Source organism: Megalops cyprinoides, chromosome 15 (genome assembly GCF_013368585.1).
Source record: "Megalops cyprinoides isolate fMegCyp1 chromosome 15, fMegCyp1.pri, whole genome shotgun sequence".
NCBI lineage: Eukaryota > Metazoa > Chordata > Actinopteri > Elopiformes > Megalopidae > Megalops > Megalops cyprinoides.
The window spans coordinates 9,956,793-9,984,507 of NC_050597.1; the positions used below are offsets into that span (position 1 = coordinate 9,956,793).

The following is a 27,715-nucleotide window of genomic DNA, read 5'->3' on the forward strand; positions in this document are numbered from 1 at the left end:
TGAACTGTCTTGGTCTTCCATGCAACGGTCTTTCAATGTGCCAGAGAGCAAAGACATTGGCATTTAGACTTAAGACTAGAAATTGTTACTCAATAAATGAATCAATGCATGTGGTCCCTATCCTTAGTAAAGAAAATGGCCAGGGGGAGGGGACCACCACCTTATATTAATATAGACACTGTATACTTCAAAAACTAACAAAGTGGAAAAAACCACAAAGAGCAGTATACGCATTTCTATGTATTGCACTTTCTGGCAATAACAACAATGCTACTACTAGTACATTCTCTTAAGAAGACGTAGCACTAAAAAAATCCACAGGTCGAGATTTTTGTGCCGGGCGCCTGGCTATTGTAGTTTTTTAATGACGTTACAGCCGTCTCGACGGCCAGGAAACCGGAGGTGAGACTACAACTCCCGACAACATGGCAACGCTATCGCCGAACTTTCGGCACTGACTGGAAGCCTGTGACATGGTTGGTTACATTCTAATGATTGATTACATTCTAGCCAATTAGATCTTCTCAAGATCAGTTGTAGCTGGGCTACGGGCCGGCTTTTTGCCAGCTCACAGAAAGTGCCACGACTCCACAGACCGCGGCTACTCCGAGGTACTGATAGCTGGAGCCTGGGGAGAGATATTTTGTATCGGAGACAAGGAAGAAAGAAAAAGGACAGAGCTTTGAAAACACCGCAAGCACTACATTTGAAATACTGAAGCGGTATACAAGTACTACAGACAGTTGATAAGGTGAGGTTAAACAGTTTTGCTTTATATACAGTACTTAGCCTAAAATTGTGACTTTTTGTTTCTAGATATCCAAATATGAATCGGGATTTTATTGTAGCCAGCTAGACATTTAGCTTACTGGCAAACTAGCTAGTCAGCTAGCCCGAGAAATGAATTAAATGCAGCTCGAAAAAAGCTTGACTGCATGTTTTATGGGAGCCTGCTAACTTGAAAGTAGTTATTTGGTATCACATGTAGCCTATTATTAATACGTTTCAACAGGGAACTCTTCTGCAGGGACATTGACATGATGCAAACTGCAAAAGCTAACGGAAAATGCAATTGCTAGCTTATGTCTAGTCAGCAAAACTTTAGAAGGAAATGGCAACTTTTAATAAATTAATAGAATTGGGATGACTGGCTGATGATAGGTTTGCAACTTTTTAGGTAATGTTTAAAAACGTAGACGATCTAACCAAACAGAAATGTCAACAAAGTTGTGTATATAGTGTGTAGTTATTTTTCCAGTTGATCCTACTATTAAATCATCCTAAGTATTCAGTAGCTAGCTAACAAGTTGTTACTTTAATCACGGCGTCATGTGCTTGTGAAGTGGCTGAATGCACATTGATTTCCTCAATCCAACCTCTAATGTTACCTGAATTTTAGATAATTCGCTATTTTTCTTCGTTTGCTTGCTAACGGATTGTCTCTGTCCTTCCAACATGTATAGCTAAATGAAATGTACAATTTCATGTGGTCTTGAACAGTTTTTTTTGTTATTTACCTGGAAGCTAAAGAATGCATGCTTCTGTTATCCGGGAATGATTACGTGTTCAACTATCGCATTGGCAGCGGGTCAGCTTTAAAGGGCCATTCCTGTGGTCCTGCAACTTTTCACCGACGTAGGTTATCTGTACATTGTTACTTATTGTTTGGACTACTCAAGATGACTGAACAAGATTGTTTTCGCAGTTATATATATTTTTAAAAAATGTTAACCGAAATGATTAAAATATGAATTATAAACGAGCAGCCTCTTTTGATATTCTTTATGCATACTAATTTCGCAGTAAGCATTTCCTTACTTATTAAATTCGACCCTGTAAACGAAATATGCTAATTTTGGCTGCTGTAGACACGTAGCGTTGGGTATTTTTGGTTTGAAGCTCATCGTCCGGCCGCTCATATTGTTACGTTTCCATCATTCTCTCTAAGCAAGCAAAGAACTCAACTAATTATCCTATCAGTACGTCTAAGCAGTTATCATAAAAACTACAGAATATTTGTTCTAGACTTGACGTAGCCTGCTAATTGTTTTGCAGTGATGCAGCATGTTTTTTTTTTATTTTGTGTAAAAAAAAATGTATTTTGCTTGCTAATGGTCACATGTCGATTCCGTAGACCGTGGTACCTTGGTAAAAAAAATGAACTAGTAAGTAGTTATTTTTGTAAGAAGGTAGTCTGGATGGGTTTAGGGTGTACTGAAGATATGTTTTATTCCAATACTGTCAGGAACTGTAACTGTCTACTGTACATCTGTTATGTAAGAGGTGAGGTGCAGTATGGGGATTAACAGCCCAGAAAGAAGTGGCACAGGGTTCATTCTCTCCCACCCCTTTCAGGATCTGCTCACCTCCAGCCTCCACAATAAGAGTATGTTGCTTCTTTCCAAGTTTGATTATTATCTACAGTTGCACATTTCAATAACTGCTTCACTGCTGGCAAGCACAGAACTATAGCCCATAGTCTTACTAAAACACGCAGTTTGCAAATTCAATGAAACTGCTAAATGAAAGAAGAAAGATGCTGCTAAATGAAAGAGAGTTGCAGTTTTATGCAAACCAGAAAATTAAGTGAAAATGCTGGGTTGGGATCATAGTAAATATATTTGGTAGATTGAAATGGATAGTGTAGACGTATTAAGAATTTTTAATTACTCTGCACCAGACAGTGATTGATGTGTAGGTGTTGGATTGTGCGGCTTGTGTGCGTAATCCTACATTGAGCTTTGTAGAGTTGGTTAAGACCTCATATTCAAAGTGATGCAGCCACAGTCTGACGGCAGAGCAGGCACCATTGAAAAGCAGAGAGATTAAGCTTTCATCTGAGGTATGCTGTAGCTTTGTGTTGAGAGGGCATATTAAACTTACAAAAATTTAAGCACCTTTTTTGCAAAACGCCACTCAGAGCATGCTCGCAAGACTGACTGAGACTGGGCCAGATTGCATAACCAGAGTTTATTTTGTGAAGTACAATACAGTACAGAGGAAATATTAGCAAACGTACAGTTTGCTTTCCATTTCTACAAAATCCGAGTTTGATTTGTTTTTTTGCTACCTGTGGGCAGATTGTCGTTTAAATCTATTTGAAAAAAAAAAATCATTGTATAAGAAAAGTGGTGCTAGGAGGAGTATCCCCTCCCTGACCCCCCACTGTAACAGGAATGCCTCCTCCTCTCAGCTAAGGGTTAAAAAGCACCAATACCGGGGGCCAAGAATTTATGTGGACGCCAGCAAGATCCACAGTGCTCCAGTAGAAGGCAGTCTCCCCAGTAATAAAGGCCCACCACAGGGCAGCGATAGGCACAGCTCCCCGGCCCCCATGGAGGAGAAAGGTGGCCGCTCACCCAGGAATCCCTGAGGAATGTCCGGGGTGGGGGGGGTGGGGGGCGGAGCACGGAGCACTGAGGCCTGACGTGTGGGGAATATGTAGTGAGGAATGGTGAGTGTGTCCTATAGAGGGAAAGGGGGGGGGGATCAGCTCCATTGCCGACGTGTAGAGAGCTCAGACACAGCTGGAGAGGAGGGCCCAGCGTGGAGCCTTGCGTAACGTGGCTTCTCCAATGGGCGAAAGTGACTGAGGTTGCATTTCTTCATGAAAGGAACTTTTCTTCTGAGGTAGCCTGAAAAAGTTCTGGGGCTGTCTCTGCTTTTCCCAGACATCTGTTTTTTCTTAGGAGGTGCAAGTAGCTCGGAGCAAGCCGAGCGCTGAAGCTCTGTGTTTTCTTTGCACATTGTTGCTAACTGAGTAATTGAGATGTTTGCAGCCTCTTGTCTCATATCTGCCCACCACTTTATGGAAGACAGTGAAATAATCTAATTTCCGTGTTTCTTAAATATGAACACAGTAGATGGTGGAAGGTGAGGGAATTGTTAAGGCATTGTTTTTACACAAAAGGTTAACCATGGACTGCACTTCAAAATGAAAGAAATTCTCCTAGATAAGAGACTGTAAGTCTAAAAGGATACCCTAGTTAAATCGTTTTATGATTCATCATCAGAATGGAACACATACCAAATTTGTGATCTGTAATTATGCAGTGTTTTTCCTTAGGAGAGAGAAAAGCTTGGGAATGTGCTGCAAAATGACAATAAAGCTTTAGCCATCATGCTTGCTTATGGTGCAGCACTTTGATCAAAAGTACCTTAACAGTGATGCCTTGAAGAAACAGATTTTAAATTTGCATACAGAAATGTATTGAGTTAAATCGAAGCCTCTCGGATTAAATTGGAGCCTTTGTTGATTGAAGCCTTTGTCTCGAAATCTCTCCACTAATGAAATGCTTGTGGTGAGCAAAGTTGTCAGTGTTCAGGAATTTGTTGGGTTCCCCTGTGGGGTTTAACTCACTGAGGTCCCTCTGTTTCTGACATGGATGTTGTTTTTCCTCAGGCTTTGCACAGATATGGATATCTACGACCCCCAGACTCTTGGCATTGTGGTCTTCGGTGGCTTTATGGTGATCTCAGCCATCGGGATCGCCCTGGTCTCCACCTTCTCCATGAAGGAGACCTCCTACGAGGAGGCCCTGGCCAAGCAGCGTAAGGAGCTGGGCAAGATTCAGCCGGCTCGCCCCGAGAAGAAGAAGAAGGAGAAGCCGTCTGAGAAAAAGAGCCGCAACAAGAAGAAGGAGGACAAGCCCAACGGCAAGCTGCCCGAGCCGGAGAGAGCCCCCGAGGCTAGCGAGACGGTCAGCGACTCCGAACCCGAGCCCGCCCCCGAGCCCCCCGTCATGCCCGCCGCTGCCCCTCGCCCCGTCCTGGTGGAGGCGCCCCCCGCCCCCTCCCCCAAGGACAAGAAGAAGAAGGAGAAGAAGGTGGCCAAAGTGGAGCCCGCCCCCACCCAGGCTGCGCCCCCTCCGAAACCCGCGCCCGTGCTGGAGGCCGTCACCAAAGAAGTCCCCGTTATGGCTGTGCCCCCCGTAGGAGCCCAGCAGAGTGCCCCCGCTGCCGCCCCGACGCCCGCCAAGGTGGAGGAGCCCAAGGCCGAGGCTCCCGCCAAGAAGAAAGTGGCCTCTAAGAAGAAGGCTGAGCCGGGTGAGGGATCTATCCTTAAATGATTTATTTAGTATCACAGAGAATAAAGGAAATTACACACAGACATAATGTGTAGCACTGGTGCGGAGTAATAGAAAGAAATTATGGAGGAGAAGAAAGGAATGTGCCCACACATTGTTAAAATACTTCCAAGAGATTTATTTTATTTTAATGATTCATACTGGCAAGTTTACTTGTGAAAACCTGTCGACTCGCAACAAAATATAAGACAAGTTAGAATCTTTTTGAAAATGGTTTAACAAAAAAGCTTAATTTAAGATACAACACCATTCCTGGTGACAGTAAATCATAATCATGGAAATCGTAGGATTAAAGGACAATTTACATGCATTGCGTGTTGCAGTTCCCTCTTGATTTGATCCCAAAGGCCACTGTTTCTTGGCCTCATACCAGATTTTAAGCTGATCACTTTATATTTTAGGAGGCCACTCTAGTCTTTGGCTCTGGGGGAATGTTTGTTAAGATCACTGTGACCGGTCTGACATAAGCTGTTATCAGACCATCTGTTAAAATAAGCTTAATGATCAACACACAGATGTCGAGTGAAGGCCCATGTTACTATGTGCATGCAAAGTGAAAATATGTTATTGGGGAAGAGGTTGACAATAGGAGGGTACTTATATGAATGAGTATCATAAGAATGTCCTCTTTGGTCTGTTTTACATCATGATCTCCAATTTATGGATATTGGGTCTGTTTTCTACCCCTTGAGTGTGATCTTGATCTTTTGGACCAATCCTATGCTATTGTGCATTTGTCAATTTTGTACACTGGTCACTCATAGAGCAGCGTGCTTTGAACTGCCTCTCCCCCTGCAGTTTTAATGTGTGTGGCACCACAAGGCATGTAGCTCTTTTCCTTCAGCATCTAATATTTACATGAACTCTTTCAAATGTTGTTTCAGATTTCAGTTTTTACTTCATTGCTCAGTGACAGTTAATGAAGGGAAACCAATACAGAAACAATTACAGATACCTGAGGGAGCCTGAGTGTTTACCTGACTGTTTAAGAGTTCGACAGTCTATGAAACAAAAGTCATTGTAAAGTAGGATAAGAACTGGGACATGTAATTAGGGGAACCAGTGTTTTGTCCAGTAGCTTTCTTTAAAAAAGAAACGGGTTTACAGTCTAGGTGCGAGTGGTACATAAAAGGAAAAGGTTGTTTTGGGACAAGTCAGAACATATAGGACACACACAGCTGTCTGTGGATGCACACACCCTACCTCAGTGCACTGAAGTTGGCCTGCTGTGTAATTGGTTTATAAGCATGGATTTTATTGGCTGACGGAAGGCACCGCATTCCTGTCACTCTCATGAGTGTCTCGCTTCCAGACACGTCTTTTGCTTCCTCCGTGCGCAGGAATGAAGGGACTCCCAGTCATGCGGTAACCCCGGCGCAAACACGAGAAGCGGATGTCTTATTGGATCATCATAATGTACAGAGTTTTAATGAATCGCATCAGCTTGTCAAGTGAGCAACTAATGTGTTTTATGAGCGCATGATGCCGCTAGTGGTGTGCGGGTGGAGATAAGGGACAGGGGGGCCGTGTAACAGTGACAGAAGCCAAGAACGTACAGTACCAGTCAAAACGCACCTGATTCAGACAATGGGAAGCACGCATTCAAAGACATTTTTATCTAAAGAGTTATGCTTAAATGCTTGAAATTTGTTTGATAGACCAGTGTAAATAGTGAAGTTGATGCCTGTGTATGAATTTCTTTCCCAAAAAAAAAAAAATCATTTAAATAATATTTTTTGGCTGCCAAAGAAGCTTTGAAGAAGTTTTGACTTGTTTAACACTTTTCGTCTCTGCATGATTCCATTTGTGTTACTTCATAGTTTTGATGTCTAATATTCTAAACAGTGGAAAATAGTGAAAATAAAGAGAAAACCCTTCTACGAATAGGTGTGTCCAAACCTTGGACTGGTACTGTATGTATTCACAAAGTCTTGCACTCAGAGACCATGTTTCTCGAACAATCATGTTAATCGCTTGACGAAGTGAAAGGGTAACCAGCCCTTAGCCAGGGTAGAAGCAGTGTGGGACTCCAGTGCGGGCCAGCTGAGTTGTCCTCCAGACTGCACTTTAGACTGGCATTTGGACTCATTATGAGTCATTAGGACACTTACAGTGCTTTTAGTTTACAATAATTTACCCAAGGATCACACGGTGCCTGCCAATGTTGCTTTCTACCTCTTCTCAATTCATTGACCATGCTATTATCGAGAAGCTGCATGAAACAATTTGTAATGGTGAGGCTAGTAATGTGGGAGCTGGCATTTTTTTTTAAACACAGAGGTTCTGCGTTTTTGCTTGGCTTTTGCTCTGCCTTGGTGCTCGCTGGCCCTGGCCTATCATTTTGATCCAGCTCCGTACAATTAGAGCCGAGGCTCGGTGCCACGAGCGGAGCTCTCGCTGACTCCGTAGATCCGTCGCCAGATGCCTTGAACGCGGCCGTGCTTCTCCGGGGCAGTGGAGCGCCGGGGTTGTGTAATTACAGGGGAAACAAACGCTCCCATTCGGTGGAGCGATCGCGCTGTCTGGACTGGGTACAGCCGCGAGGAGGCTGATCTGATCAGGCATGCAGCGCCGGAGAGGAACATGAAGGAATGCGAGGAGCGGTCCAGCGGCGGCGGCGGCAGCAGCAGCAGCTCCGGTTAAACGGAGCATGCGCTAATGGGGCCGTTCAGCCTAATTCCCAGCCACAACCCGGCAAGTTACTCCCGTACTCTAATCCTCTCCCAGCTTAATTGCTTTTGTGAATATTGCAGTCTTATCTGCCAAAGCCACTTTATCGTTTAATCAGACGCTTCTTGGACGGTTTGCCCCTGTTCAGAATGTGACCGTAGCCATACGACTGTTGAATTATTCACTGCTTTGTGGAAATGCTACCCAAGGTGGTAAGAGATTTCTTTTTTTTTTTTTAAGGAGCGTTAAAGCCTTTTTTTTCAATATTGAAGTATTACCGGCACAGATCTGCAGAGCCTTGGAAAGGATTCTGCGTAGTGGAGCAGCGTGTCACACTGCTTGCCTGGGAATGCGGAGGAGCCCAAGCACATGAGAATCCCGGAGGAGGCGTTTATGACTCATTACATTCTGTCCGCATTCTTTAACTCTTTACTTCTTTTTGTACCCCACAATACAGTGTAATGAACTAACTAGGAAAAAAGAACATCACAGCCTTGTTTCTCTTAACCTCAAGGCTTTGCCCCTATTCTGTACAAGAAGGGGCCAATCTTTGCTTGTTAGCAGCTTTTAGCTTTAGTGCGTTTTAACGCACTTGTCACATTTAACGCAGTACCCTTCTGTCATTTTTGCTGGTGCCCATGGGAGAAATTGTCCTGTTCTGGGTCAGGTACAGTAATGGCTTGGAATAATACAATGACTGCTTTGCTTGTGCGTACAGTATAACTTTTACAAAGCACGGTGCGCACTATGTTTGCATGCATTAGTATAGGATTTTTCATCGGAGTCCTCCAGATCTACTCCTTGTTTACCAAGCAATAGTAGGAGGGTTATTAAATGTGTACCTTTTAAACAGTGTGAATGAATCAACTGTTCATTTTTTCCTGTGCAGACTGCATTGAATTTTATTCTGCATGCCCTACAGTGGGGTACTGAGAGACCTTTTTTTTTAACTAGGCTTTTACATAATTTACGAGGATATATATTTGTTATGCTCATTTCCAAAGAGCTGTTTTCATATTGGAGAGGCAAACGTGGCAGAGCCACGTGAGGAAAGGCTGTTGAAGCACTGCAGGCTAAATTTCTCATTCAGGAAGCACAGCTTTTTTACCGATAGGGGAGACTTTTTTCAATTTGATCAAATATTTATAGTGTATTTTTTTTCCTGCTTAGTAAATCAAATGTGATTACAGTTTGATTACCATATTTGTATGTGTTGTATGTACACAGAAGCAGAGTCCTTTGGAAACTTCAAACCAATTCTCTTTCATTTCAACACTCTCACTGTCTCACTCTCTGTAATCCCCTCTGTCTGTGTCATCATCCTGGCTGTATGAGTGAGTCCGGATTGGTGTGTAATTCCTGCCACTCCTCTCCCACGGAGAAGGCCTGCAGTAGCACTTCTTCCTCCAGCTCTGGGACTCGGGTGGGGTGGGGGGGGGGGGGGGGGGGACGGGACTCCGTTACTGTTGCATTCCTCGCCCGTTACATCACTAGGAAGCCGAGGTTTTACAGGCGTTTCACTGCAGATTATCACTCGTCGACTGGACGGTGCTCCAGCAACCACAACAAGCAGGGGTGGGACTCCAAACGGGAGGGCGGCTTAGTGGTAGCGGTCGTAATGCTGCAGGGCCCTGCCCAGCTGGCACCCGGCACCTTTAACCTGCTCCGCCTCACTCCAGACCCTGCCCAAGCCCAGATGCCAGTGGGGAAGGAGAGAAGCATTTCTCTGATTGACTCAGACACCAGTTCATTTTAAGGAAAGGATTTGATTGTTGTTATTTATAAGACTGAGTGAGTTTTTTTTGAGCAATTGAGATGAACTGAGTCAGTGTCAGAATTGTTAATGGTTATATGAAGGGTAGTCTACTACTTTGTACACTGCACCCATGAAAGTGTAAGTAACCGTCTTAGATCACGTCATCCAGAAATTTCCTCAGGTGAATCATTCCCAGGAAATCCCTCAGTCTGAAGTTATTGTTTTTCAGGCTGTCTAGTTTTTTTGGCTTTGATTGTGTTTGTTTTTAGTTTTATCTTATGGTTCTATCTAATTATTCGTATTGTATTAATTATTTAATATTTTATGTGTTGACCCCAGGAAGATTAGTGGCTGCTGAAACGAAAGATAATGGGGATCTGAACGAAGAACAAAGGTGGGCCAGTTTTGAATGGTTGGAATTGGCTGTCTCTGCAGGACATATATTAAGATGGGTTCTGTGGCTCTCGAGCAATTTGGCAGACTTTAATGAGGAGGGGCTGGTTTACGACAGTATGCTTCACCATGGAAAACCGCGCTGGTGACCCGTTTCCCCACTGAAAGTGGGCTGGAAAACTTTACCGGGACTTTCCACTTGCTCAGTTGGACAGTAAGTTCAATGAGTGCAACGGTGATTTGAACAGCATTTGCATCTTGGGTCTTCACCCTGCAGAAAGGAGCCGGAGTTGCTTGCCATGTCTCCAAGCTAATATTTAAATAAACCCTTCCAAGCTAAATTTATGCTTGGAACTTTTAGTGCTGGGATTAAAGAAAATTACTTGATAACGTGTCCACTGCAGTTGGCTTGCGTCATTGGTGCCTTTTCAGAAGACAGTTCTTGGTGGACCAGCTGTTGATTGCCATAAAGGTTGGCAGTATAGCATAGTGCTAAGGAGCAGGGCTTGAATTTGAAAGGCTTCTGGTTCAATTCCCTGCTGAGGCATTGCCGCTGTACCCTTTGGAAAGGTATGTAATGCAGAAATACCATAAAATTGGCTGTATAAATGCATAAAACTTGTAACCTGTGTAAGTCGCTCTGGAGAAGTGTCTTCTCAATGCCAACAGTGTAATGTAATGCAAAGCGCGATTTGTGACATCACAAAGAAAAAGAAACATGCTTTAAGCACCCCAGATCTCATGAATGGAAAAGTTTTTGTGCCTGCAGTTCTGGCTCAGCACTTCTCAGAGGCATGACTGTACAGGCAGGTCAGAAGGATCTACAGCAACTCTCTGGCTCTCTCAGACATTAAGCCTCACCGTGCAATAGTAATGTTTTGTGCTCTCACTGGGACGGAGCTGCGAAGATCAGATCACACAAGTTCATTATAATTAACTGATTCTAATCTTCCTTGCCATACTGCATTCGGTCTAATCCTCCCTAAGAAGGGTGAGGTTGTCTGGGGCAGTGGGCAAAACCAATTGAGTGCGGTTGGGGTGGGCAAGCATACATGTTGGGCAGCAGTGTGGCACGGTGGTAAGGAGCTGGGCTCGTAACCGAAAGGTTGCTGCTTCGATTCCATACTGGGGCACTGTTGCCGTAACCTTGGGCAAGGCACTTAACCCAGAATTGCCTCAGTAAATATCCAGCTTTATTAATGGATGAAATTGTAATTCGTTCTGTATAACAACTTCTGCTAAATGACAATAATGTAATTTACTGTAAAGCACGGAACTATGTACACTTTTCCCCTCCAACCATTTGCTGAGCTCTCTCAGGGCTACAAGCCCCCGTTATAACCCAGCGCCTGGGAAAGCGTAATCGTGCGGCGTGCTCAGGTGGGCGAGCTGTAGAGGTCTCTGCTGAGCGGGCTCTGCGGAGCGGCTGTGGTTCTCACACATTGCGGGCACTCAGCAGGGCGAGCTCCCTGCCCAACTGTCCAAACAACCTCCTCGCACCAGCTGGCTTGTTTTGTTAGCAGACAAATGCGTTCAGTGCCTGAACAATGGGGGTCTCTCCGTGCCCGGCGTGCCTTCTCAGGACAGTGCCACCCTGCCCAAGCCCCGGCACCGAGGCCGCGTTGCCCGAGGCGTCGTGGGACAAGGCCGGTTGACGCTGAGATTTGAGTCCCGCCTCTTACATCAGTCCGCTTTCTCTCATTGGTCAGGAGCCAATCATGTCACTTATCCTGAACTCCTTTGTTTTTTGTCAGTTTCTCCGAGTGCTATCAGAAATATTCACTGCATCGCTTGTCTCAAGTGCTCTCTCCTTCCAGCTGCACACTTGAGCGCTAGTGCTTGATTTTCAGCCTGGCATGATGAAAGGGTACTCTTGTTTTGGTACAGCGTTGAATGCACTTGAGCGCAGTGTTTTGGGTTCGTGAGCGTAACCTTTTCTGACAGCAGCAGTGAGGTGTGATGGACTGGCAGATGTATGGAGATGGTTCTTGTGAGGTCATTCAGCAGAAGTAGGTTGACTCCTGCATACCCTGATGAAAGAGGCATCAAAGCAGCTGTCTGTCAGATGCTTCTGTCAGGCCTCTCTTATCCCACTGTATCCCGTTGAGGGGAACCATTTTGACCTGAGCCCTGCTCAGACACCTAGACTGGCCTGGTAGACAAGGCTCACAAGGTTCCCTTAGTCTTTGAAAATCCTTGAAAATGTTTTTAATGGCTTCATTACATTACATTACATTACATTATTGACATTTAGCAGACTCTATTATCCAGAGTGACTAACACAGGTTACTATTTTTTACATTACTCATTTATACAGCTGGATATTTACTGAGGCAATTTTGGGTTAAGCACCTTGCTCAAGGGTACAACAGCAGTGCCCCAGTGGGGAATTGAACTGGCAAATTTTTGGGCACGAGTCCTGCTCCTTACCGCTATGCTACACTGCCATTTCCCGCTGTCTTTGAAAGGTCATGGGAAGCTGCCCAAAGGAAATGTCCACCTTTCCTACTAACTCAGTAGCATCATATCATTTACTATCTTTCAAGTCTAGCAGTGAGCTGATACTGCTAGCAGATAGGCACGCTTTTTGGCTTGTACGTTATGTCTGCTGTCAAAAGTCAATGAAGGCTTATTTGATTCCAAGAGCACCTACTGCATGTTTATATCTGTAAAAATGGAAAATATTTTCAGTTAAAAGTTTCCCATATTTTATAGGAGTTGCGGCAAAAGTATTTTGATCATATCCTTAAATCTTATCCTCGTAAAATCTCTATCGAATAATCTATTTTATATGAATCGATGCTTTGGAATCCTTGGTTTATCTTGTTTTCTGCTGCTGTTGATCGTACCTCTGGCACTCAAGCTGGAGAATAATCTTTCATTAATTTATGAAACTATTTGTAATACAAACAATGTCTTTGTAAGCTAGGTAAAATGCAGGATAAAGCTGTTTGCTGTGCTTACCAGTTTGAGTAAGTCTGTTGTTTGATTGCTCACCCGAGGCTCCCCGCACTTCCATTGCATGCTTGCATTGTGCCTTTGAGAAAACCTGTCCTCCTTCCCCATTCCTCCTGCTTGTAACCAGGCCGATACCAGATTATGGCCACTGCATGTCCTAGTTGGGTCTCCACGGCAGTGGGGTGGGTGGGGGGGAAGGGGCGTGTCTCCAGTGCTGCCAGCTTGTATTGTTTCACCGGAGCTCTGTTGCTCCTGCGCTTCTCGCTTACATGGCGCAGAGGGAAGGAACAGCGGAAATCGCTGCTGTAACGCAGCGCACTTCATCATCCTCGCTGGCCGTGTGGGCCGTCTTTGCCAGTGAGCCAGTGGCGCCTCGTTTGCAGCTCAGCTTTCACAGTGGATGAAAAGCCCTGCAAGTCGTATGCGCCGAAATAGGCGTTATATATTACATTACATTACATTACATTACATTACAGTCGTTTGGCAGATGTGCTTATCCAGAGTGACTTATGTTACATTTTTTTAAGTTTTATCCAATTATAGAGCTGGATATTTACTGAGGCACCTGTGGGTTCTGCCCCAGTGGGGTGTCAAACCAGCAATTTTTTGGTTACAAGTCCTGCTCCTTATCACTATGCTACACTGCTGCTCCAATTACGTGGTCTTGATGCACTTTGTCCTAATATGTGTTCTGTTCTCATTGAGACAGGTAAATTCATGTTCCCTTGTATCATGATGCTGATAATCTCTCTACTTAGCAAGGTGTTCCAGTCCCCCCCAGGCAGGGTGTTTTAAAACCGGTAGATTTAATGATGCCGGTGAGTACGACTCTGCTTCAGTGAACTAATGTGTCCCTTCTCTCTCTCCGTAGCTGTGGCGGCAGACTCCGTGGATGCGCCCCTCTACCTGCCGTACAAGACGCTGGTTTCCACGGTGAGCAGCATGGTGTTCAGCGAGGGCGAGGCACAGCGGCTCATCGAGATCCTGACCGAGAAGACGGGCATTGTGCAGGACACCTGGCACACGGTAGGGCAACCCGCCTGCGGCTCTCACTGCTCTTTTCGCTCTCTCTCTCTCCAGCCAACATGCAACAAAATATCAAGGCTTTCCCACACCATCATTTCAGCATGGTTAGTGCAATGGATCTTGCACAATAAGTGTCTGAAAGTTGAACGCAAGGAAAATTTGTGAGTTCATTTGGATGCTTTCTTTTGTTAAGTACTAATGTCTTTTTTTGTGTATTGTATAGTTATATGTATTTATTTTGTAAATTGCAGTAAATATCAGGAAAAGCTATGATGAACCTACAAGGAAACGCTGTTTATGGCATATTTACAGCAAGGAAGGTTCTTGGTCTTGAAGTACCTGTTGAGAAATATCGAGTTTTCCCCCCTCACACTCTCCTCAGGTTTCTGCCAAGAAGTGGAGGTGCCTCCTAATCCTCTGCACTGCATAAACATCATTACCCATCTGATACGTACATCTGTCTGGACGCTTTTTCAGGCCCTGCTGAGCACAAAGTCTGGAATGCCTTGATATCGGTTGAGGCCAGCCTCATATGACAGTCCTAATTTAAACTAAAGCGGGTGACTCTTTCAGTTGTTTCTACCAAACCTTTGTTTATAATGCCATGGGGGTTTCATTTTGATTTTTTACAAACTTCAGACATGTTATGTCTGTCCGTAGACTGTAAGGCTGTTAAGTCCACCTGTATTTTAATTGCAAAATACCCCCGAGCCCCTTTGCCAGAAATATGGATCGATGCCAGGGTGTTCATTGAGCCAAGGGGGAATGTAAGTCATTGCAGATTGATGCCGGCTGAGTGAATCGCACCCAGACTCAGCCAGGCAGGCCACAGGGCCCACAATGTAGCCCCGGTGTGAAGGAAAAAGAGGGAACCATTCGCATGCTGCTCAGGCCTTCAGGTTACAGCAAAGGCTGTCCCGTCTTAGAGGGATTAAGGCTGAAACTGCTTACGTTTTATATTTTGCTACTTACAAAGTGCATTTAATGTAGTGGCATGAAAGACTGTGCAGGACACTACCGCCTATGTTCCACTTGGATACTGCCTGTGTTGTTTGTCTGGAGGGGCGGCTGCTGGCCAGCTCAGAGGGGGGTTAAAAGGGAGGATGAAGGATGTAAACCTGCTCCTTACATTCCATAAATACTGTCATCAGTCCTCTCTGAGGATTTTCTTCTGGTTGTGTTCTGTCATGTGATTAGATTCACAATTGTTGTTTTGCCGAAAAATGTAACCTACTCCTCACGTTCCTTCTGCCTGCCTTCCTTTGCCGAAATGTCGACTGTGCAGTGTCACTTCTTCCTTGAGAGCGTTGTTTCTTGTTTTGGGGTTTGTTTTTCGGTCGTGCCGCCCGAGTGCGGCTAGGCGCTGGTGACGTCCCGCGTCTGCGCGGCTGACGGTCCTGCTGTGTGTCTCTGTGATCAGGCCACCCAGAAGGGGGACCCTGTGGCGGCACTGAAGAAGCAGCTGGAGGAGAAGGAGAGGCAGCTGGCCGCCGAGCAAGAGGATGCAGCCGCCGCCAAGAACCGCCTGAGGGAGCTGTCCAAGGTGAGGCCGGGGAGAGACCCAGCGGGAATCTGTGTGTGTGTGTGTGGGCGCATGCATGTGTATGTCCAAGTGCATTATGCACCAAAAGCCATCTAGAGTATCGACAAAGCGATTAGGTTATACAGACCCGATCCCACACAGACCCAGAATGTGCTGGGTGTTACAGTGGCTAAAGCCACCCATGACACTGTGAGGGAACAGATTTTATAAAGTAATGCAGTGAATATCTGTTTTTAATTGATTCACTCTGTCCTTTTTTGCACTTTCTGCTGCATGCTATATCTGCCATCTGATATGAAGACGTTTGCATTCATATAGTCACATGTGTTAGTACGCATCTCAAATAGAAGTGGGGTGTCACTTCAAAAGGTGAACCTCTTGTTGTACTACAAGCACATGCAACAGACTGTGCTCAGAGACATTTGAGGACAGTGTAGGCACAGACGGGTGTGTATGCGGAGCCCTGTGTGGTGGCAGTGACGTCACCCCTCTGTTGTCCCTCTGCAGGAGCTGACTGCGGAGAAGTCCAAGGTGGCGCAGGTGGAGACTCGGCTGAGCTCGCAGCTGAGCACTCGGGAGCAGGAGCTGGTGGCCCTGCAGGCCCGAATGCAGGCCAGCTACCAGGACCATGTGACCGAGACCCAGCAGCTCAACGCCAAGGTTAGAGGTCACTGGGACTAGCATTTGGCTGAGGGGGTCAATGCTATCAGCAGTGCAAAGCAGCACTCATAACATGAGTGTTAGGGCTTCACACTGATTTTTGCCCTGACTGAACTAAACACTAAATTACTCCAAGAAGAAAATTGTGTTGTGTGTAGAGTGTAACAAGTCTGTGGAGTAATGGGTAATAGAATTGGTGATATTATTAATGATATTATACAAATCTCAAGGACAGCCGGTAAAGTGTGTCATCTTTCAGCTGTGTGTTAGTACGACTGAACTCCCTTCACGGTTCCTCAGGTTTTGTGAACTGTGCACAGTGGGCTACACAAACCCGGAAATGACCTCTCCTGACCTCCCTCTCTCCCTTTCCCCAAAGATCCAGAACCTGCAGGACCAGCTCGAGAAGGGACCCAACGCTCAGCTGGCCCGGCTGCAACAGGAGAACTCCATCTTGCGGGACGCCCTCAACCAGGCCACCAGCCAGACGGAGAGCAAGTGAGCGTTGCCATATTCCTGCTTCCTCTTCAGGGAACCTGTCACAAGGGGGCGATAACACTCCTGTCACCGAGGGCATCTTACCTAATCACTTTCTAGTCCCCCTATGCCTTACTGAGGTTTTTTCCTCCTCTGGCACTATGGGTAATATTAACAGCTGCTGAGAATGACTTCATCTTTGAGCACACAACATTATTTGGTGTCTGGTCCCTGAGGAACAGTGAGCATTGAAGCTGGGTGGTAACTGGGTCATGCCCAGCTCCCTGACCTAGACTAAATGCACGTCATATCATGTTGGCCCCGTGTCTGGTAGCAGGGGAGGGGCATTAATCGTCTCTTCTGTTTTATCACGGAGCAAGAACAAATGTGGTTTAGAAAGCATGCTTGAGGATCTGTTAAAGGTCTTGGCATCAGTTTTAAGGCAAATAGCCCAATCAGTGCAGCAGGACTGTAGAGTGGGACTGCGGAGACTGTTGGCTTCCCAGTAAAAAAGCTCTGCTGTTTGCGTTTACAGGACTTGCGTCACTTCACCTACTTAAACCGACTCAGTTTATGCTGTCTAACGGCAGTCTCCTCCCTTTCCTGTAGGCAAAACGCGGAGCTGGCCAAGCTGCGGCAGGACTGTGCCAAGCTGAACATGGAGCTTGGGGAGAGGAACGAGGCCCTGCAGGCGGAGGAGCTGCAGAGGAAGGCCCTGGAGGCCAAGGTGGCGGCTGCCGAGATGCAGCTCGCTCAGCTGCAGGTGAGAACAGGAACTCCCAGCCCCCCTCAGCCCCAGTGGAGTGCTGTGCTCTGATTGTTGACTTGTTGAATGTGAATGTAAAGTCCTTTATGTCGTTGATGGCTGGCACACAACAAACCTTAGTCTTACCTGCAAAGTCAGTCCAGAAACTGCAAAGCGGGGGTGCTGGTAAATGTATCACCACCCAAACTTTTTACATTCAAATTTTGGGATCCCATATGACTGCCATAAAGTTCTCTTTTTTCATTGGCTGTTGGCAACCCATCTCATGAGCTCTGCTCAGTAGATATCTGGCCAGCTAGAATATATTTAGATAGGGCTTGCTGTGAATGTAGTCGTGACTATTTAGACCTGACACATTAGATGAATTGAAAATGCATTTCAGAGTGAAAATCCTCTCTGAGTCTAGTTTGAGCTGAATCGGTGCCAGACTCGTAGAGTGTGTACGAGGTCTGTTAAGGCAGCACATTGGTTGCCTGTCGAACAGATTCAACAAGCATGCAGTTAGATTCCCCCCCCCCCCATAATGGGACTGGTTGCATCGAGTTGGAACATTTGACCGCTGCTGTAGCCGTGCAGCTCTGCACGGGCCGGTGGAATGCCGCCTCGCATTAATGCCTCCTGAAAGCGGCTCGGAATGTACACGTACGTTCCGCCGAACCTGCCAGTGCCCACGAGCCAACCAAACGGCCGCTCCCCCGCGCGGCAGGATGGGCGTCATTACGTGGATACACTGCGGCCCTCGGCTGGGGAGAGTGAGTCAGCGTTTCTCGTAGGCCAAAGGGTTGCCTGTCCGATCAATGGTTAACCACCCCCGCCTGAAGTGTTTTTATCGCTGTTTATTATGCAACTCCCTGTCTCATCAGAGGTTTTACACCACTCTCCTAGTACACAGTCCCTCCTGTCTTTTGGCCTTCCCTGCCGTACCTCTGTTTATTGTGTTGTTTATCTGTCGAGTTGTTTTGCAGTATTTTAACAAGGTCATTCAGAGTTTGAAGATGATTTTCTTATGACTTCTGACGCCGTTTCAGCTTTGATCGTGGCGACTCCCTCTTCTGGGAGATCGAGGGCGGATTGTGAGGTGTGGAAAAAGTGACGCTGTCTCTCAGACCTGTGGAAGAGAGCTGAGGCAGGGTTAGAATAACGGCTGGCACAGCTGCGGCGTGTCCTCCCTTTCCTCCGCTGGCGGGAGGGCGCGGACCAGCGTGCCACAGTGTGCAGGGTGTGACGGGCGCGTCTCCCTGTCCCCCTCCAGGCCGAGCAGGCGGAGAGTGACCGTGCCCTGCAGAGCCGGCTGGAGGAGGTGAGCGAGGAGCTGAGGAAGAGCCAGAGCAGCAGCAGCGCCCTGCAGGCCGACCTGGAGAAGGCCCAGCAGGAGGCGGCCGCTCTGGAAGGTCAGTGTGTAACACCACCCCTCCCTCACCACCACCACCACCGTCACTACCGCCACCCCCCTGCCCTTAACACCACCACCACCAGCATACAGGCCTGATTACTGACCAATACTTTATACTACATACCGTACTACATAGATACTACATACTAATGAGGATACTAACTAGTTGCCACTCACGATTGGATAGGTTTCTGTTTGATTCCATGAATTTTTTGATGGCTGGGGCTTTCATGTTCTGTCATTCGAGGATCCAGGCAGAATACTTTGAATATATTTCACTGGTTCATATTAGCGAGTTATTGATGTCCCATGATGGAGTCTCACTTGCCCTCTGCCAGTTTAAGTGGTAGGCTAACTTTGTCATAACGCCCTGACCGCTCAACACTGTGGCTGTCCCGCAGAGCTTCAGACGCGTGTGGCCGGCGTAGAGGCGGAGCTCAAGGACAGGTGTGCCCAGGTGGAAGGCCTGCAAGCCCAGCTGAGCCAGGCGGAGGCGGAGAAGGCCCAGCTCCAGGAGCAGATGGGCACCATCGAGACCCTGTTGGGAGCGAGCCAGAGCAAAGAAGTGGAGGGGGAGACAGAGGTGAGCTCCCTCTACCCTGGCACAGGGAACTGCAGTTTCACGGGTTTGAATCTGAACCACAGTCACGATTCATATTCATAAGGCTGATTCATCAGTCATGAGACCGCACTTTGAAGCAGATGATACTGGTATCACTTTGAAAGAAATATGACACAGCTGCTTGTGTCTGGGGTAAATGCTCTTCTTTTCAATTTCATGTAAATTGCAGAGTTTTTTGGCTCTGCAGTTCGTGCCAGAATGCCTACAGAATTCAGAATGTATTTATTCGCTTTTAGTATGTGGATGTGCGTGTGCGCTCCATCCAACTGAATCTATTCCATGTGCTGCTGAGGAAACCATGGAAAAAGCAATTCACAGTGTAACAAAGAGACGTTTCTCCTTTCAGAGAGTTTTAATAACGTCCATTACTCCAGAGAGGGTGGTTGTATAGCTTTTAGTCACTGAGCTTATTTTAGCTTGGCATTAAAAGCGCTAGCATTGAACTTCAAAAAAAATTCTTTTTGGAACCCCATTCTTTTGATATCTTTACTTCAAATGTTGCCTCAAACTAAGCCACTTTCTCTTCATATTTCAGCTGCCCACCAAATCAGCAGAGACCGGGGACCTGCAAAAGAGGTTTGTTTAATTAGTTTGTTCAATTGAATAAGTTTAAGTATAAGTATATTTAGGCTGTATTTATTCAAATGTACTGCTCTTTCAGCCTGAAGGAGAAGGAGGACCAGGTGACGGCACTGGAGGAGGAACTGCAGAAGCTGAAGGCGGATGTGGTGCAAACAGAGAAGGCAAACACAGTAGGTCTCCCGGCTCAGTTAAATCCAGGCGCATAATCTGCTGAGCAAACATCCCATTTACTGTCTGCCTCATCCTCAGAATGCCACCCTTTCCTGCCCGTCCCTTCAGGATCTAGCCCTCTGATCTCTGAGGATTTGCGATCTGAATTATTGTCACGTGCCCCTGGGTGCAAAGTGTGTAAAGTGCCGCTGCTTTGCGCTTTTTAGTTAACGTGTTTCCTAACGGCTTTTTAAATGGATATTTTTAGGCAGCAGACAACACGACAGAGGTGGAGCAGCTACAGAACAGGTACGTTTGGATCATTAACTCTGGGGTTTCAGTTTTCGGTCGATCATGACCTTTTTTAATGAAAGTATTGTATTTACAGTCTTAAGGAAAAAGAGAACCAGGTGACGTCACTGGAAGAAGAATTGCAGCAGTTGAAACATGAACTGGAGAGAGTTAAAAGCACACAGTCTGTGAGTTTCCTACCCCGCTGAAGCTCCATGCATCACATGCGCTGATTATTCATGGAATTCCAATTTGCTTTCAATCTAAGCTTTTTCACCTGTTTCTAACACATAGGGTTCTCAAATAGACAAACACTGGATGTGTTTTGTTGAATTGAATCTGGTGCTAGTAAGATTGCAATGATTCCTTTGCTTAATAGATAAGCCAGAAGTCATTGTTATGCTGTTCCTATTGTCACCATATTTTCTATTATTTTTTAGCAACCAGACAGCACAGCTGAGGGAGAGCAGCTACAAGACAGGTATATTTAGATATTCTGCAGCCTTTCTGCTTAATCCCTTTTCATCCTTGATGCTTGTGTATGTTGCTTACTCCTAACTATGGAGCGTGGCTTTGTTCACCAAAACTGTTTTAGCTTCTGAGCTGCATGTGAGATCTACACATAATCAACATCATTCACCATAATCGTTTGATTTTGGCCTTTCAATATGGGAATGACAAAATCACAAACATCAGGATTTATTCCCAATAAGTAAAAAAAAATCCCTCCTTTGAAAGCAGCTTCACCTATTTAATTAATTACCAAAAATGAGACATACATTCACACATACATGCACTTACATTCGTAAGTTCAGCTCTGAAGATGCCTCAGCGTCAGCAGCACTTGGGCAGTAAGTGATACTCCCATCAGCTGTAACGCAAGCTGCTGCACTGGCTTTCTGTAGAATGACGCATACAGAAAGTGGGGCGAAAGGAGCCAGGCTTTTGTCAGACCCAGCGCTGCATTGTTCTGTGCCTTTCTCCTCCAACTATAAATGTATCGTTTGTACAGTGTGACGGAAGAGGAGAAGCAGGAGGTGTCTCTGGAAGGACAGCAGGAAGTCAAAGAAGTGGAACAAGTCAAAGACACAGACACTGTAGTAAGCTTCCTGCATGTGTGAAAGCTTCACGTGTTGGAATTAACTGCTCACTTTGAGCTCCAGAGTTGTTCCTGCTCATAGAACTTAAGTCTTAACTTAACTGGGCATAACGTTTTTCTGTTGTCTGGGACTTTGTGTGACTTCCTTTTTAATAATGTGTAATGTTATATATTTTTTTTCTTATCACAAACAAGGTAGAAGAACAAAGTAGATTAAATGGAAAATGACTCTTGCCATGTTTCCAGTCAATCCTAATGGATTTTATACTTTTGTTGCAGCTTGACAACACAGCTGAGATGGAGGAGCTACAAAAGAGGTACATTTTAGTTTTTCTGTGCCTTGGAGTTATATCCTTTTAGCATCAGTAAGATATAGTACTCGTGTAAATTGGCTTTCAAGTGCAATTAAATGGCACTTTATCAGGCTTGGTGCTGAGGTACTAATTCCACTATTTTCCGATGTTTGAAATGTTCTCCTGTTTCAGTCTTAAGGAAAAAGAGAGCCAGGTGACATCACTGGAAGAGGAGCTGAAACAGCTGAAAGAGCATATGAAGAGTGAGAATAATGTAAGTGTCCTCTTCTTTTTTTGAGGACTGGCACATTTAATTCACTCTGTAGAGTGAATCTCCATCATGCAGGTTTTGCTACATTAATATGTCTGCTGTACCACTTCTATCACACAAAATGACGATGTTGGCTAGCTGAAAGACAGAGTAAGCAGGTTGTTTGGTAAAATATTATTTGCTTTACTGGCTATCAAGATAATCATTTTATGTGCTATCTACCTACCCCAGTAACTGAAATATATCATTGTGTAGATATGCCTTTTCTAAGCACCTCTCTAGGACATACTTAGGAGATTTAAGCACTTCCTTAGTGTAAACTTTTAATTATGTGTTATCCCTCAAAAAAACAAAATATACCACTTTAGATCTTGTTACCCATTTGATCACAAAACTTCTGCAGATATATTGTTTGGGTTAAATTTTTGTTGCAAATGATGTTTCTTTTTGTAGCAATTCAAATAAAATACAGTGTTCAATACTGTAAAACCCTATCGTATAAACCACGCTGTACAACACACCGCAGCCAGTTAAGGGGAAATCCATTTTACTCTCAAAATGCTATGCTGTGACATCTGCCCACCTCACTGATGTCTGACTCAAGACTATGTCAGTGTAAATCAGGAGCTGATCTCTCAGCCTGGAATGGTTACGGGACTGTGACCTAAGCTTACTAACCCCTTTTGGCCTAGAATCTCAGGAAATTGAACAACCTGTTCCAAAAGTCAAGTCATGACAACGTGAGTTGGGCTGAACTGAAAACCAGAATTCCTGCTAATCACGTCAGGGGCCAGGTTTGCCTCTCTTATATTCAGCCATACTTTACTGGGAAGCTTCCAGGGCCTCCCTGGCCCCTAGTGAATGACAGACATTGACTTAATGGTAGCCCTGAAGCCGTTGCTTTTTTCCACACGCATCTCTCCTACCAGGATCTTGCTGAGAAAGACTGGGCTGCAGAAGAATGTGAGATCGCCACTGAGACAGTGGTCGAGGCCAACCTGAGCTCAGCTGAGGTTGTTCAGGTCAGGAGGGTGGCCCCAGCGCTTAGTGTTTGTGGAAGAACGCTGTGGTTGACAAAGGAAACCTCAAAGCCAATTTCTGCAATCCACAGATGTCTGATAGGGCCTCTGAGAGCAGTATTCAGTGGCTAATCTGATCAGGGGTTGTGTAGCTGTAGTGCCACCTGCTGGCCAGTTGTAGTCATTGCAGGCCATCCACGTTTCGGTTCTCAGGGGTTTCCTGGTGCTTCAAAAGGGAATTCCAGAATGTACTCATTAGAAACAAATGTTTCTCAATATGCTATAGTGTGTAGTGTGTACATTCTGAAGAAATGCTTCTGTAATAGTTCATTTAACTTACTGTCTGGATACCATGTCTGGAAAAAAATGACTATGGGTATGGTTTGCGTAACTTGGCTCAGATGGTCTTCCGAAATACTTCTTGCCTGGTAAATGGTCGACTTCAAAGACACTTACTTTAGTTTGGAAAGATTAAAATGTGTCACAATCTTTAGTGGTGACGTTTCACTGCGCCTTCTTTTGTTTTACAAAGGGCTCCACAGTACTGGGTGCTTTTCAGCATATCACTGGTTCAATTTGTGTATTTTGTGTAACTTGTGTATTTTCAAGCATTTAATACTTTTCTCAGTTTGCACTGTACTGAGATCTTGCATTGGTAACACACAATACCTCTGAATATTCTCCCCTGAGATTCTGTCTCTGTCTTAGTTTCACAGTCCCCCCCTCATTGTGACAACTTTCCATGATGCAGAAACACAATTGGTCTTTGGCTCCCATTTCTCTACCATAAACAATACGGGCTGGTCCCAGTATACAGAGCAACCTAATACTCCTAATTATAGGACCTGATAACTGTCTTACAATGAGGAAGCACTGTGTCTTTGGTGACCTTCACATTTGGTGTGCCGTTGACTCACAAAACGGCTGCTTCATGTTTGTAAGCAGTCATTAATCTGCATGCAAAGCCTTTATCCTCTTGTGCTATTCATTACAGTTGTCACTGTTTTTTTTGCAGGAATGCATTGTGGTTCGTGATGTGGCTGATCATGGTGTGTGTGTGTGTGTGTGTGTCCACAGGAAGGTGTGGAGTCTAGCACATTTCAGACCGAGGTCAGGGAGGTTCTTCAGTCACTCTTCCCACACATCTCCATAGAAACAGAGCAGGTAACTGAGCTCCCATTTCCCAGAGTTCACCTGAGGACAGCTGCATTTATTGATCAAGTTAACTGCTTTTGGATTTTCTTTCGTTGATTTCCCCATGTATTCAGTGCTGTGATGACTGATATTTGCGGATATTGGCATGCTTATACCTTATACAGGGCATTAAACATACACAACTCCCTGCCTGCATTACCATCAGTACTTGCCACATGGTACTGTAGTTTAGGTAATTTTGTCTGATGCAGAGTATATGACCTGTTCTATACTTACATACTTCTGGTTTTGAGGATTTAGTAGATCATATTTGAAACGCATTTGCTTTTGTTTTAGGCTAACTGGTTGCAAGAATTCACACAGAAAGCACAGGAAACTCAAAGTCAACAAAGCCAACAGAGCCAAGAAACCCAGCAAGTAACCATTCAAACCACAGAATCATCGGTGAGAATTAACAGTATATAGTAAATGACATCACCACTAATCTGTAAAACATTTCCTATCGACTGAATGAATCTGTATTTTTTTCAATGTGATTATTTTGAACTGTTTGTGACCTTTTCCAGGAGCTGCTCTTGAAACTGAAAGAGGCAGAGGATTCTCAGAGCACACTGCAGGCAGAGTGTGACCAATACAGAACCGTTCTGGCTGAAACCGTAAGCAGGCATTTGGCTTCTAAATAACAGACTCCTTGTTGGACAGTTGACATCCTTTGTTCATATGTGTTGGGTAAAATCTGTTTTGCTGCTGTGTTCATGTACAGAGCTTTCTGACCGTAACTTGAATGCTCATGGTCATGTTCATGCTTTAGTTGTCATTGGTGAACACTCTGGACTCTGTGGTGGAATGGGTTGTGCTGAGAGATGCTGTCGTTGTACAGGAGGGTATGCTTAAGGACCTACAGAAGAGTGTGGAGGAGGAGGAGCTTGTGTGGAGGGCCAAGATCAACCAATCAGAGGAGCAGCTCCAGAAGGTGAGTGCCCTGCACCACAGATCCACCCACCCCTTGGGGAAACAGATTATGTTCCTTCCTAATCAGGGCACCTCCCACAGTCCCTAAATTATTGAATTATCATCATCCTGAAAAGTAATGGAAAGGTTATATAAAGTTTTCAAATATCACACTTTCCTTGAATAGTCATGGAGAGTTACATAAAACGCAGAACAAATTACTTGGCTTATTTGGCGTATTGTAATTATTAGGCTACAAGGAATGAAATCTCTTACTACGATGCTAGATTGTTGTCATTCATGAAAATGTCTTACAATGTCAGTGTGCTTAAATTCTTAGCTGTGTTGCCTGTACATTAAATGCACTGCCACCTCAGTTGTGAATACTGAGAAAATATGCAGTCTGTTTATGTGTGAATTATGCAGACTTACTATGTTTTGTCATGAATGTAACAAACATCTAGTTCAACCAGTTGTACAGGAATTTGACATCCAGAAATAAACATAATCCTTAAATCTTGGATGTATCCCAGTAATGTCACTGAGAAGCTGCGGAAAGTTTAACTCAGAGTTCTGTCGAAAATAAAGCCAACCAGTGCCGTGGTTCTGGGGCCCTGGAGCTGAGCGCTGTCTCCTCTGTCTGCAGGCTCTGGAGCAGGTGCAGGCTTTGGAGTTGGCTGCAGAGAAGATGACGCTGGAAAACCAAAGCACAGAACAGGTACTGGGTCTGCTATCAGCAATGTCACTCTTTCTCCTAAAAATACCCGACCAAAGCCGATGATGAGGTACAGTACTGATCCTCAGAATCAACCTAATACAGCAACGGTGACATCAGACTAGAGCCATACTTTTTTCCTTTTATGCTCTAAAGGTGTGCTAAGGCATTAAAGTGGTATAAATAGAATAAATTAATGAATATTAATTCTGAAAATTTCAATGACCCTTCGCATACTCTATTCATAAATAAACTTCAAACTTTGCTCTCAGATGCTTTTGTTTCCCTCCCCTGACATCATTTTGTCTGTCTTTCTCCTTTTCGTTTTGTCCTGACCTTTCTTTGGTCTGTTCTCTTCTCTTTCTCTTTTTGCTGTCCCCTCTCACAATGGTTGTATGAGTTGACTGTTGAAAATGGTATGAACAAGCTCTCAAAGAAAAGGTGTGTTAGCCACCATTATCCTTTTACATTTAAAAGAAGATTCGAAGTTTGTGTGTCTGATTTGTGTCATATACTAAATGAATGTTTGTCTTCTATCAACGGTATGGTCAGTTATCTTTTAAATTTCAAGCATATACTACAAATTAAAAGGACAACCTAGCAAAGTGTCCCCTTTAACTGTATCCTCTCTTCTGTAGCTGAAGGAGCAAGTGATGCTTTTGGAAGCACAGCTGGAGAAACAGCTGGAATCTGCCACTACAGACAGCCAAAATTACTCTGAAGAGATGGTGCAGGTATGTTGACCCTGTGTTTAATCGTTCACTTGACCTGAGCAGACCTCCTCTTGCAGTGCCACAGTTGAAAATGTCAAAAGTGCTGAATTGTGTAAGCTTTCATTGGTGCTTTTGTCTCAAGCCAGCTATGACACAAGACCTTTACATTTTCCCATTTCTTTTTATCCTTTTTTCCTAATTTGGAATGTCCAAGTACACGCTTAGATACCACCCCTATTGCTGAAACCCTAATGTGTGAAGGTGCAGACAAACACGTGGTTTCTTCTGAAACACATGATGTCAATGCACTGCACTAGATGGACCAGCAGGGGGTGCTGATGAGCAATGGAACAGTCTAAACTCATAAGGGCACAGGATGGAGGGGTTAAGAGGATGGTGGTGTTTTTTTATGTTACTCCATAACACTGGTCTGTGTTTGTTTCCAGCTGAAGGCCATGTTGGGGGACTCACAGAGCCAGCTGGAGGTGGCCCAGGTAGAAGCACAGAAACAGCAAGAAGAGTTGGCTTTGGTGGGTATCTGTCTGTCCCTTTGCGTTATGTGCCTCTCAGACCAAAGAATCAATGCCTTCACTTCAGAAATAAAGATACTGCTTTTCAGTTGAACTGACTTTTGTCCCAGCATTTCAAGCCTAGTTTTGTTTTGAAAATATATGCTTTTGAACAGTCTTTTTCCTTGTTTCTGTCCTAATCACTGTCGCCATCAGGGCCAGTCAAGAGACTTACATTATCAAAGCTAAACAAAGCTTGGAATGATGGGATGATATTCTTCTGTGTGCCAAAGGGCAGTCATGATTCCCATCGGAATATGTAAAATGATCATTTGTATTGATTGCAATAATTAGCTTGCTAACTAGCTATTTTAACGGTAGCTGTCTTGAATTAACACAGACCATTTCAAATGTCCAAAGCAGACTGTCTCTTAATGTTACACGCTAGCTGCTGCTGTGTAGCTTTTTGTAGTCTGGTTAGTTAACTAATCGTTGATTCAGCAAGGAAACCCTATCTTACAAGCCACCCAGCTGTTTTTGCTGAAATCTGCTAAAATCAGGTGTGTCTGATGCTGATCAATGAGAGTTGCTTGGTCAGGCTGGTTAAAGGTAATAA

General features: G+C 44.8%; 1 protein-coding gene across 1 annotated transcript in view; it reads left to right on the top strand.

The window, feature by feature from the left end:
* The first annotated feature begins 584 nt into the window (after positions 1-584).
* rrbp1a (ribosome binding protein 1a) overlaps positions 585-27,715 on the top strand; it is a 31,685-nt gene continuing 4,554 nt past the window's right edge. The window contains exons 1-24 of the mRNA XM_036547224.1: positions 585-751; positions 4,403-5,046; positions 13,736-13,890; positions 15,311-15,433; positions 15,941-16,093; positions 16,473-16,591; positions 17,180-17,333; positions 18,589-18,727; positions 19,131-19,312; positions 19,887-19,927; positions 20,013-20,103; positions 20,352-20,392; positions 20,472-20,562; positions 20,815-20,855; positions 21,387-21,474; positions 21,753-21,790; positions 21,959-22,040; positions 24,134-24,220; positions 24,548-24,655; positions 24,778-24,867; positions 25,092-25,184; positions 25,809-25,880; positions 26,516-26,611; positions 27,037-27,120. Of these exons, the coding sequence (XP_036403117.1) occupies positions 4,416-5,046; positions 13,736-13,890; positions 15,311-15,433; positions 15,941-16,093; positions 16,473-16,591; positions 17,180-17,333; positions 18,589-18,727; positions 19,131-19,312; positions 19,887-19,927; positions 20,013-20,103; positions 20,352-20,392; positions 20,472-20,562; positions 20,815-20,855; positions 21,387-21,474; positions 21,753-21,790; positions 21,959-22,040; positions 24,134-24,220; positions 24,548-24,655; positions 24,778-24,867; positions 25,092-25,184; positions 25,809-25,880; positions 26,516-26,611; positions 27,037-27,120 (2,799 nt within the window). The 5' untranslated portion in view covers positions 585-751; positions 4,403-4,415. The remainder of the gene's footprint in view (positions 752-4,402; positions 5,047-13,735; positions 13,891-15,310; positions 15,434-15,940; positions 16,094-16,472; positions 16,592-17,179; positions 17,334-18,588; positions 18,728-19,130; positions 19,313-19,886; positions 19,928-20,012; positions 20,104-20,351; positions 20,393-20,471; positions 20,563-20,814; positions 20,856-21,386; positions 21,475-21,752; positions 21,791-21,958; positions 22,041-24,133; positions 24,221-24,547; positions 24,656-24,777; positions 24,868-25,091; positions 25,185-25,808; positions 25,881-26,515; positions 26,612-27,036; positions 27,121-27,715) is intronic.